An 11400-nucleotide genomic window follows, 5' to 3' on the forward strand; every position below is an offset into this window, starting at 1 on the left:
GAGGTTCTCGTCACACAAGTCGGAGATTAAGCAAGAGGTCCGACAATGCCACATAAACCCCACAGGCACACGGTGACATCGCGTGATGGAATGCACAACCACATCCCGATGCGGCTACCGCCTCGCCACTTCCGCCTTTTGGAAACATGGCGGCCCCCGAGACGCGGCCCAGATTGGACGCCCCGGAGCAGATGACGATGTGATTGGCTGCGTGCTGGATGACGCCAAGGGGGCGGGTCCAGACGGTGAATTGGGGCGGCATGTCGTGGCCGGGTCTTTTGCTGGCCTGGCTGTCGCCGGGTCGGGCGATGAGCCGGTGTGTTTTGGAACCTCGGTCCCCAGGAAGGCGATGGCTGGTGAGTGGGGTGTGGGTGGTGACGTATGGGCTCGGGGCCCCTGGTTCTCATTCTGCCACTGCCTCCGGGGTAAATCTCCCAAATGGCTCTGTAGTTTTATCTAGACAAGGGGTGGGATGCCAGACGGGCTTCTTTTAGGCACTTCACTTCTGTAATACGGCGTCCTGTCGCTCAGCCTTAAGTTCGTGGGCCCCTTCGTCGCACCCTACCTCACTCTAGCCCAGCTTTCCACTTATCCTTTACTTTGGGTTTCAGGGAATGCTCTGCGATCAGGGGTGATGGGAGTTTTGTGGTCTCAGTTTCCCCGATGCCGCCTGCAGGTGGCTGGCCTGGGGAACCCCGGGCTCCCCAGCACGCGGCACAGCGTGGGTATGGCAGTGCTGGGGCAGCTGGCACGGCGTCTAGGAGTGGCGGAGAGCTGGGTGCGCGACCCGCGCTGTGCCGCCGACCTCGCCGTGGCCCCGCTCGGTGATGCCCAGCTGGTTCTGCTCCGGCCGCGACGGCTCATGAACGCCAATGGGCGAAGCGTGGCCCGGGCCGGTGAGTTGAGGGCTCCCGGGGTGGACCTGCCGGGCGGGTGCAGGGTCCCGAGAGCGCACACTGTTTGCTTGGGTGCCCCAGTTGAGCTCCCAACTGCTTCAAGGCTGGGTACTTTGGGGGCGGGGGGGGGGGCTCTGCTTCTTTATATGTGAAGTGGGGTTCATTGTGTGAACTGGGGCAATGCCAGTGAGTGCCAATGGGCGGTAACCAGGGCCACACTTTTCCTGTGCCAAGCGGAGCTGTTTGGGCTGACGGCAGAGGAGGTCTACCTGGTGCACGATGAGCTGGACAAGCCCCTGGGGAAACTGGCGCTGAAGCTGGGGGGCAGTGCCAGGTGAGGTCCCACTGTTAACGGATGGGCTGGGATGTAGCCGTCAGCTAGAGTGGAGTAGGGCTTCTGACCCAGGCTCCCAGGGATGGGCCACTCTGAACCTGCTGGGGCTGAAAGGGGTGGAGGGTGCTGGCCCTCACCCCCTAAACTAACTAACTCCTCCCTTCTCTCTTGAAGGGGCCATAATGGAGTCCGTTCCTGCATTAGCTGTCTCAACTCCAGCGTGAGTCTGCTCTTCTGGCCTGCCCTGGGTGGGGGTGCCCAGTGTGGGGGTGCCAGCAGGCCTCACCAAAACTCCCTGGGTCTTTCTGGCTTCCCCACAGGCAATGCCGAGGCTGCGGGTAGGCATCGGGCGCCCCACACACCGCAGCGCAGTGGAGGCCTATGTCCTTGGCTGCTTCACCCCTGAGGAACAGGAGCTGCTGCCCTCGCTGCTGGATGGCGCCACTGATCTGCTCTTGGCTCACATCCGGGCACGCAGCCAGAAACCCTCACCCGGCCCCTGACACCAGTGGACATGTTTGCTGCCAGATTGCAGTACATGAAAACTCAGCCGTGGCCACAGAGCCACCACGCCCATTAAGGGTGTCTACTTTTTATGGAACTCTTCTCTGGGATGTCCCCGTCCTCTTACAGATTCCAGGGAGTGACTGTGGCCAGAACAGTCCATGTCTGGGGTAAGGTAGGGTTGGTCTCACCAGGTGCTACTTGGGATGCAGGAAAACTTCAGGGAAGACTGAACTTTTTGAGCCTTCTTAGCACACCGGAGGCATAGATCTGTAGGATTAAAGATGCCAGCTTAGATGATGAATCCTCCCAGGGGACAGTGGCTAATCTCAACTTTCTCCTGTCAGTGGGGTGGGGACAACAAGGTCCGGCAAGCCCCCTACACAGGGGATGTGTGGGCATGCCCTGCCCCACCTTCCTTCAGCACATTTTACAAAAGGGGAGGCTCAGGGATGTCCAGTCACACCCAAAGGCTACACAGCTGTGTCCCAGCAGAGCCACACTATGCACCCACAGCTGCTGTCCTGCTGTCCCTGGGCCCTGTGCTGCACTCACCTCAGGAGTGCTGTGTGCCCGGAGAGTCCCCATGCGGGTGACAAAAGAGAGTAGCCTGATGTCCTGGGGGTTGGGTGGGATGTGCCCTTGGCGAGGCACCAGGCCTAGATGCCTTGGCTGGGAAGTGGTGGTGCCAGACAGCTGCAGGAGCGATGTCACCTTGGGCATCGGGATGCGGGTTCTGCTGTGGGGAAGGTCCTGGGCTTATCACCTCAGTCTCCCACAAGCGGAGGCCGAGGCTCAAAGAGGCTTAAAGGGCCAGGCTTCTGTGCAGCACAGCCACCTCTTCTGAGGCCACCCAGGGATACCTGTGTACCTCTGCTTGGGCGGGCCATGGGGCTGCTTCTTGCTGCAGGGATGTGCAGCCGTCTGGGGGTTTAGGACTGCGGCAGAGCTGAACAGGGCCAGCAGTTGGTGCAGCAGCCCCTTGCACTGCAGCTGGACAGCCACATCAGAGTCGCTGTCCTTTTCATCCATGTGCATCTATCCATGAGGATGGGGCTGGGGTCAGGCCCACAGGGACCTCAACACCTACCCACCTTGGGAACACTTCAACCCTACAACTGTGTTCTCGGTGTCCCCTGGCAGGGATGAATACCCTTCCTCTGAGTAGGAAGACTGAGGACTGAAGCCTCTCAGGGCCTGGGAGGAGGAATTCAGTTCTTTGGAGACCTTGAAGGGGTCTTGAAGTCCGGAATCAGAAAAGGATAGACTGAGCTGGGTGTGGTGGTGCATATCTATAATCTTAGCACTTTGGAGGCTGAGGCAGAAGCGTTGACATGAGTTTGAGACCAGCCTGAGCCACGTAGTGAGTTCAAGACCAGCTTGAATTACATAGTGAGACTGTCTCAAAAAGCAAAAAAAGAAAAAGACAGACTAGACAAGAGTCTCTTAGGGGACAAAGGGACTTTGAACTCAGCTTCTTGCAGGTGGCCAAGTTCCCTGAAAGTGGCTTCTCCCTGGTATCTGTCTTGCCCCGTACCCTCCACTTCTGGCTTACCTGCAGAATACCCTGTACGTACAAGATGGCCTCAGCCAGAGTTCCCTCTAGGCTGGCTCGAATCTTCTGCCCCTCCGACAGCTCCTGCTGTAGTCGTTGTACCTCAGCCTGCTGCTGCTGTTGCAGGTGGTTCAGCTCATCTCTCTGGCTCCTGCTTGGGGACAGGCTGAGTCAACAGCCAACCTCTGTTCCTTGGCTGTGGCTGGTGGCCTTGGGCCTAGGCTTGGGCTGCTGATTCTCTCTTAACACATCCAAACCCAGGCTGAGGCCTGCCTGACTGGCCCAGGCAGTGGGGCCCGAAAGGGATGTGGCGAGTCCACCCCCGCGCTTGCGCACCGCAGAGCCTGGTTGTCTGTCCGCAGCTGCAGGACACTCTGCTCCAGCTGGTTCAGCAGGTGACGCAGCTGCTTGGCCTCGGCCATGCCCTGCTCCTGCTCGCGGCACTTCTCGGTCAGCATGAGGATGATCTGCAGGGTGGGCAGGTGGCTGGACTTGGGCCGCTGGACGACCTCCTCTGCCCTGCCCCCCAAGCGCCAGATGCAGCCAGGCTCACTCTCACCCACTCCCCCATACAGAGGCCAGTGCCATCCCTGGATAACAGCTGGGCACCACCAGGCTCTGTCTGCTTCAAGTCATCAGGGCTTTGAAGTAAATAACAATAATGCAGAGCGGGGACCATCCTAGGGACTCCACAGAGGCCTGCATCTACTGTGCCACCTCCTTCATCACCCAGCTCCTGCCTGAAGCCACTCCTGCAGGGAGCACTCTGAGGGCAAGGCGCCTGTGTTCCTGCTTTGTGTGCCAAGTGTGCTATGGGTGTAGTGCTACACAGCTGTGATCCCAGCACTTGGGAGGCTGAGGCAGGAAGATTGCCAGGAGTTTAGGCCCAGCCTGGGCTACAAGGTGAGTTCAAGGGCAGCCTGAACTGCATAGCGAGGCCCTGAGTCACCCCCTTGCCCACAGAATCCTGTGGCAAGCGGCCCAGGAGGAGGGTGTGCGGGCGCACCTTTTGGTGGCCCTTGCTGTTCCTGGCCATGGCCTTCTGGGTGCCCTCCAGCACCCCCAGCTGTTTGCGCAGCTCCACCTGCGTGTCCTTGAGCTGCTCGTTCTCCTGCAGCAGCTGCACGCCTTGCTGGGACACCTTGGCCAGCTGCAGCGTCATGGTGTTGTTCTCTATGATGGCTCGCTTTGTTGTTTCCCAGGTCTGGTCTGAGGCCATCTTGTGGAACTCCGCAGCCACCAGGTTCACGCGCTGGATGATCTCTTTCCTCAGTCTGCTCGGGTGGCAGAGGGAAGCAGCCAGGCAGAGGGCACATGCTGTGGCACCCCTTCTTGGGGGGGAGCCCAAGAGGCTGGGCTGCACGGGGTGGAGAGGAATGCTCGGGCCGCATACAACATACATAATTCATGTACATCCGTAATAGGGCTTTGTTTTTAATTAGTTTTAAAAAGAGGGTCAAAGGCCTGTGGGCCACAGGTTGGCTGTGCCTCTCGGGAAACCTTTTGGGCCTTTGTTTGTTTGTTTGTTTTTTGTGGTACCAGGGATTGAACCCTGGACCTTGCACTTGCCATGCAAGTGCTTATTCTACTGAGCTATCTCCCCAGCCCTGGCCTTTGGAATTTGAATGATTGCCCTCAATTTTAGTTTTGTGGTTATTGTTGAGACAGTCTCACTACATAATTTAGGCTTGCCTTGGATTTACTGCGGCTTGGATTTTCTACCTGGCAGTGATCCTCCTGCCTCAGCCTCCTGAATGCAGAAATGAGAAGCATGTGCACCACACCTAGCTCATTGCCATCTATTATTAATTATTAAGTAAATTAATTTCCGAGAAATGGCCAGGGGAAGCTCAAGAGTGTATCACTTGGCACGTCCCTGCCAGTGCTCTGGGAGGCTCTGACCTCGCCTGTCCCTCAGGTAGAAGCTGAGGGAGGCGGCCCGCCCACCTGTCCTTGTCCAGCACCGACTTCTTCTCCAGGCTGTACACGGAGTCCTTGTACTCGCTCTCCTGCCTCTGTAGCTGGTCCTCCAGGGCCATGAACTTGTCCATGAGCTCCTCTTTCTGCAGCCGGAACTCCTCCAGGGCGGCCAGTTTTCCCGCTGCGCACAAGGCCCGCGTGATGCCCCTCGCGGCAGCTCCCGCACCCCTGCGGCCGCGCTCCTGTGCCCGCCCGGCTGGCTGCCGTCCCCGGCTGGCTGCCTTCACCTGGAATGTCCGGCTGCCACTGATCATGCCCGGCCCCATCGGGCTCCCCCGTGCAGGCTGCTGCCGGCCATGCTGCGCTCTGCCCCCTCTTGGGAGAGGAACCAGCAGCAGCAGAGCTCCACCCCCTCCTGCCCAGACCACCGTGCTGCTTGCTGCCGAAAGGGCCCCTGCTGTTTTGAAAAGTCTCCAGCCTCACAGGTGTCTGGGACAATTAAGGAAGCCATGTGCAAAGCAGCCCATGTTTGCTGAGTCAGCCTCTTTGCCCAGATGAGAAAACGGGGTCACAGAGAAGGTCACACATGGAGCCACCTGCCCCGGGGCTCCCGGCCAGTCCCTGGCTCACCGAGGATGATGTTCTCCGTGGTCAGCTGGTCCTTGTTCTCCTGGAACTCGTGGCGCACCTGGGCCAGCTGCGCCTCAAAGGCGTCCTTCTCCAGCTCCTTGGCCAGCTGCAGGTTCTGCAGCTGCTCCTTAAGGTCGGTGATCTCATCCACCTGCTGGTTGAGCGTGTGCTTCAGGAAGGCCACAATCTCCTTCTTGCTGTTGGCCAGCTGCTCCAACTCCTGGCGCGACAGCCTCTCCTGTGAGACCAGCTCGTCGGACTTGCGCTGGTACCTGCGGCGGGGCCAGGGTTGGGGCTAGGAGGCCAGAGCTCCACTGCTGCGCCATGCTGCTGAACACACACACACACACACACACACACACACACACACACACACACCCTTCTGCAGCCATAAAGGGGCCTCTGAACTTCTTCCCCTCCCCTGTGCCCCTATTGCTCAGCATTTTATGTTTACTAAATCACTAGAATGTAAGCCCTGGGGGGCCATGCCTCTATTATGATCACAGGTGTGACCCCGAAATCTGTGCCTGATACCTAGCAGGTACCCAGTGGTTGAACCCACACAACCTAGAAGGATATAGACTTTATGGTGGTTGTACCCATTTTATAGACGAGGACATTGAGGCTCAGAGGGATGAAGATCCTCCTAGTCAATAAATGGCAAAGCCAGAACTTGCACCTTAGTTTGACCCAAAGGCCAAGGCTGTTAGCCATAGAGCCCAGGCTGCTGCAGTTGGCCCACTCTGCATCCCTCCTTGCCATCCTTGCAGTCCCAAGGCTTTGACCTTTTGCTGTCTTCCTTATCCTTATCCATCGAAGGAACCCACTGCTGCCTCCTCACTGGGCCCTTCCCAGCCCTGTGCCAGATTGCTGTCCCTTTGTCCCTCTGTCCTGCAGGTGGAATCTTGCTCCATGGGGTGGTCAGACCCTACGACTTCACCCTTCTCCACTTGGCAACCCCCTGGCCTCCTCCACCTCCATATTCTCAGGACCTAACAGAGAGCTTGGCAAATACCAAGCACCCAATAACTGTCTGATGAATGCATTTTTCCTGACACACTCCATCTGGTGTCTCAGCTCAGGAAAACCTGTGAGTAACAGACTAGTTGCCAATGAAATGACTGAAGCTATTTGCAAAGTTGTTCTCCTCCACAAGTTACAGAACCAACACCTTGCAAAAGGCTTCTGTACACAGGCCCCTCCGGGATGGTGGAGTCCAGAGGCCCCCGGCCTCGATGATGAGAAAGGAGCCCAGTGTTGAGGAGCTGGGGAGGCCAGGCTGTCATTCTGGCACCTCTTCTTCCTGGGGTGACTCTCCGAGCCTCGCCAGCCCCATCTCTGCAGTGGGGTGATGTCCCCGTGGGACTGGTGTGAGGACATCAAAAGTGTGGTGCTAGGCAGGAAGTTAGGTGTTCCCAGGAGACAGGTGGCTGGGGCTACTGGAAAAGCAGAGGGAACACTCGTATCCCTTGCTTTCTTACTCATTAGCTGTAGGTAAAAGCCACATAAGCTGTGGTTTCCAACTTTGGCTCAGGAGAAGGGCACATCCTCTGAGTGTGCTGAGGAACTCCAGGGCCTGGGCCGAGCCCAGAGCACGGCAAAGCCGAGGGATTGGAAAAACTGGAAACACGCCTGTGGGGTAAACGAGGACCTAGCCAGTGAGCTCGGCCTGTTTTCCTTGTGAACAAACAGTAACCTCGGAGAAAGGAAAGGAATTGCCGTGACGGCTCAGTGGTGCACACCTGTAATCTCAGCAGCCGGAGGCTGAGGCAGGAGGGTCACTAAGTTCAAGGCCAGCCTGAACTACAGAGCAAGGCTGTCTCAGCCAACCAATCAATCAATGAATCAGTCAAGCAAAGCAATGACCCAGTTAATCATAAAAATGTAAGCGCGGCTTCATTCCTTGCAACTGCCATTTTGGCACTCGCCCTGCTTGATTCTTGAAGGTCTTCTCTCTTATTTGGCAGTAAACCTTCCCTATATCCTAAATGATGGCCTGAGCTCTAGGGAGGCTGCAAACAGGCAGATCACTATGAGTCTGATCTAGTAGTGAGACCTTGAACACCCTGTAGACCCTTCCATAAAATAAAATAAAATAAAATAAAATTTTAAAAGGCCAGGGAGATAGCTCAGGGGAATAGGTGCTTGCCTGGCAAGCACAAGGTCCTGAGTTCGATCCCCAGTACCAGAAAAGAAAAAAAAGAAAGAAAAAAAAGCTAAATGATGTCCTGCGTGTGTTGTGTGGAACTCGCATCAAAGATTGAGATGCATGGGGGCCGGGGAGATGGCTCAGTAGAATAAGCACTTCCCTGGCAAGCGCAAGGGCCTGAGTTCAATCCCCAGTACTGAAGAAAAAAAAAAAAAAAAGATTGAGATGCAAGGCCGGGGAGATGGCTCAGTAGAGTAAGCGCTTCCCTGGCAAATTCTGGGCCTGAGTTCAATCCCTGGTTCTACAAAAAACCCCCCAAAAACAAAAAAACTAAAACTCCAATTTGGGGCTGGGGAGATAGCTCAGTAGAATAGGCGCTTGCCTGGCAAGTGCAAGGTTCTGAGTTCAATCCCCAGTACTGCAAAAGAAAAAAAAAAAAGATTGAGATGCGCTGCTGGTTACCTGCGTGGGATCCTCACAGCTAGGAGGAGGCTCATTTTAAAACACATCTCTAGAGCCAGGCATGAAGGCACACACCTGTAATCCCAGCACTTGGGAGGCTGAGGCAGGAGGATCGTTTCGAGTTCGAGACCAGCCTGGGCTACAAAGTGAGCTCAAGGCCAGCCTGAACTGCAAAAAGAAAAACAAAAAAGAAAAAAAATTATCTAAGTGAACGGTAGCGGATCCTCTCTCCCTAACACATCACAAGCAAAACCAGCCTGAGGGGCCAGGGAGATGGCTCAATAGAATAAGAACTTCCCTGGCAAGCACAAGGGCCTGAGTTCAATCCCTGGTTCTGCCAAAAAAAAAAAAAAATTAAAATAAATACCAAAACCAGCCCGAGGCCAGAATGCCATCCTCGTGGAGGGGAGGGCCAGCCTTCCTCATTTACACTGGGGAAACTGAGTCCAACATGGAGAAACAACAGGACTTGGCAGCTGGGTAGTCAGCAGGCACCTGGGCTACTGTCAGGAGAAAGGAGGGACGTGTGGCCCAGCCACCACCAGGGGGCCGCCAGTTAATCACTCCCTAGTAAAGCAGGGATCCTTGGACCTGTGGGATGGCGCTACTCTACACTCTGCAGCTCCAGAAGCCGAGTAGGGCTGGGAAAACGATCGGACTTCGCAATCTCTCTTCTCTCTTCTCTCCTCTCTCCTGTCTTTTCTCTCTCTGCCGTTTTGAGATAGGATTTTGCTCTGTAGTTCAGGCTGGTCGTGAGCTCACTTTGCAGCCCAGGCTGGCCTGGACCTGGAACTCGCCACCATCCTCCTTGGCCTCTGGCGTTGGGAGTCCAGGTGCGCACGACTGCGCCTGGCTGTGCCCTCCAGGTCTTGACGTTTCCTTCCGGCACTTTTGAGGAGGCTGAGGGTGGTAGCAGAGGCCAGAGCACAGGTCTGAGGCACCCGGCCAAGCTGCACCAGCCTCCCCTCCTACCCACCGGGCCAGCCTGTCCTCCAGGTCTCGAATCTGGATGAGATAGAACTCCCGCATCTCCTCCACTGAAGGCGTCTCTGTGGTCTTGACAGCTGCGCCTGGATCCTTCTTGCCTCCTTTCTTCTCCTTGTCTCCCTTGTTTGTCTTCTTTTTGGGAGCCATGCTGCCCCCACTGTTCCAAGGCCCCCCTCAGAAGCCAGGTGGTTGCTAAGGAAGCCGGTGAGGTACATAGGAACGCCTCAGGGAGGCAGGTGGGGCTTAAAGGGCCCTTGCCCTCTTGCTGGCTGGGTTCCTGTGTCCCACCTCACGCTCCAAGGCAGAGGGGTCACTGAGGCCCTAGGCCTGCATGTCCTAGGCAGTGGAATCTCAGACCAGGACCAGGCTCTTGGGGCATCCTGGGTTCCCCAAGTGGAAATAAGAAATATGGAAAATTGGAGTGGCCAGGGCCCTAAAAGTCACCAGCCTGCCCCCGGGGACCAGTTAGAAGCTAGAGACCAGAGAAGGCTAGAACTCCCCACTGCCCCTACCCCCACCCAGACCGGAAGCCATCCAGGTCCCTGGCGGGAGCGCCTTCTCTGAGGCTCCTGAGACATCTTGTGCATACGTTGCTGACTTGGCTACGCAGCCAAGTTGCTGCATTAGCTTCACCCAAAGCAAGATGGGAGTGGCATGGTGGGAAAGGACATCTTGCTGTGCATGGTGGCACCCAGCTGTAACGTGTAGGCAGCTGGGTTACACAGAGATGATAGGCAGCCAGACAGGGTCAGGCCCTCAGAAGGGGCCAGTGTGGTTTTCTCATCCTTTTTTTTTTTTTTGTACTGGGAATCAAACTCAGGACCTTGTACTTGCCAGGCAGGTGCTTGTGCCTGCTGAGCTACAATCCCAGGTGACAGTATGGAAGGCAAGATACCTCGTAAATGTGGGAGAGGCAGACAACGGGGCAACCATGGGCCAGACCTCAAGACAAAAGATCAAACAAATCCAGCTACATACCTGCCTAAAGATAAACATCTATGTAGGTCTCTATCACCTTTAAAAAAAAAAAAAAAGCCAGAAAGTCACTAACCCAACCCACCCACTCCAGGATAAGCTCTTCCTGTATTCAGGAGCACATGCTTTGTGACTCATGACTCACTTCCCCTCTTAGTCCCGGATTTAATCAATTTTACCTGAGCAGTTGTGTTTGCAGTCTTATTGGCTGACCACAATTTTGTTCCACACATGTGCGAGTTCCCATGGTTTTTTTTTTTTTTTTTTTCATTTATGTATTTGGCACAGGGTCTCGCTACGCAGCTCGGACTCATAGTGATCCTCCTGTTTTCAGCCTTCCCAGCACGGGGATTATAGGCGTGCACCACCACGCCCAGCCTCGGTGGCCAGCTCAGCGCACCCAGGGGGTGGGGCCAGCCCAACAGTTGGTACCCAGGATGGAACCTCAGTCTCTGTGCTAGCCTAAGCGAGAGCTTAGTCTGCTGAGCTATCTTGCTGGCCTGAGATCTTGAAAATGACTCACTACTCTCTTGACCTCCCAAACCTGGCAAAATCATGCAAAGAGGTTTAAATCTTTGCGGTAAGTTTGGGAATGGCTGGTAAACTGCCCAGCCATCAAAGGAGTGCATATCTAAAAAGCTATGAAGGGTTTTTTTTGTTTTTTTTTTTTTGGTACTGGGGATTGAACTCAGGACCTTGTGCTTGCCAGGCAAGCGCTTATTCTACTGAGCTATTACCCTGGCCCTGGAATTTTTTTTTTTTTTTTTTTTAAGGTTCTTTAGGGGGCTAGGGAGATGGCTCAGTAGAATAAGCACTTGCCTGGCAAGCACAAAGGCCTGAGTTTAATCCCTGGTTCTGGAAAAAAAAATGAGTTCAATCCCCAGTACCCCAAAAACAAAACAACAAAATTTTAAAAGGGGCCGAGAAGATGGCTCAGTAGAATAAGTGCTTGCCTGGTAAGCGCAAGGACCTGAGTTCAATCCCCGGT

At 55.5% G+C, this 11400-nt stretch overlaps 2 protein-coding genes across 2 annotated transcripts; one reads left to right on the forward strand and one right to left on the reverse strand.

Moving 5' to 3' along the window:
* Nucleotides 1-70: 70 nt before the first annotated feature.
* Ptrh1 (peptidyl-tRNA hydrolase 1 homolog) lies at nucleotides 71-2275 on the forward strand. The gene is made up of 5 exons (XM_023701699.1): nucleotides 71-356; nucleotides 612-896; nucleotides 1131-1230; nucleotides 1405-1450; nucleotides 1551-2275. The coding sequence occupies exons 1-5, from the start codon at nucleotides 86-88 to the stop codon at nucleotides 1731-1733; spliced, it is 885 nt and encodes a 294-aa protein (XP_023557467.1). The 5' UTR covers nucleotides 71-85; the 3' UTR covers nucleotides 1734-2275.
* Cfap157 (cilia and flagella associated protein 157) lies at nucleotides 1918-9598 on the reverse strand. The gene is made up of 9 exons (XM_004641547.2): nucleotides 9427-9598; nucleotides 5840-6111; nucleotides 5237-5390; nucleotides 4296-4563; nucleotides 3626-3756; nucleotides 3290-3440; nucleotides 2606-2772; nucleotides 2290-2473; nucleotides 1918-2004 (listed from the first exon to the last, which is right to left on the reverse strand). Exons 1-9 carry the CDS (start codon nucleotides 9582-9584, stop codon nucleotides 1954-1956), a joined length of 1536 nt encoding a protein of 511 aa, XP_004641604.1. The 5' UTR covers nucleotides 9585-9598; the 3' UTR covers nucleotides 1918-1953.
* Between the last annotated feature and the right edge of the window lie 1802 nt (nucleotides 9599-11400).

The sequence above is a fragment of the Octodon degus genome, unplaced genomic scaffold (genome assembly GCF_000260255.1).
Source record: "Octodon degus isolate 3935 unplaced genomic scaffold, OctDeg1.0 scaffold00138, whole genome shotgun sequence".
NCBI classification, from domain to species: domain Eukaryota; kingdom Metazoa; phylum Chordata; class Mammalia; order Rodentia; family Octodontidae; genus Octodon; species Octodon degus.

Bases quoted from the DNA above. Each gene is read 5' to 3' on its own strand.
- Ptrh1 (XM_023701699.1), top strand. From the start codon at position 86: ATGGAATGCACAACCACATCCCGATGCGGCTACCGCCTCGCCACTTCC. The intron at 1,231-1,404 runs GTGAGGTCCCAC...TCTCTCTTGAAG, and splicing joins AAGCTGGGGGGCAGTGCCAG to GGGCCATAATGGAGTCCGTT. The intron at 1,451-1,550 runs GTGAGTCTGCTC...GCTTCCCCACAG, and splicing joins TTAGCTGTCTCAACTCCAGC to GCAATGCCGAGGCTGCGGGT.
- Cfap157 (XM_004641547.2), bottom strand. From the start codon at position 9,584: ATGGCTCCCAAAAAGAAGACAAACAAGGGAGACAAGGAGAAGAAAGGA. The intron at 5,391-5,839 runs GTGAGCCAGGGA...CCTTGTGCGCAG, and splicing joins CACGGAGAACATCATCCTCG to CGGGAAAACTGGCCGCCCTG. The intron at 4,564-5,236 runs GTGGGCGGGCCG...CCACCCGAGCAG, and splicing joins TCGGTGCTGGACAAGGACAG to ACTGAGGAAAGAGATCATCC.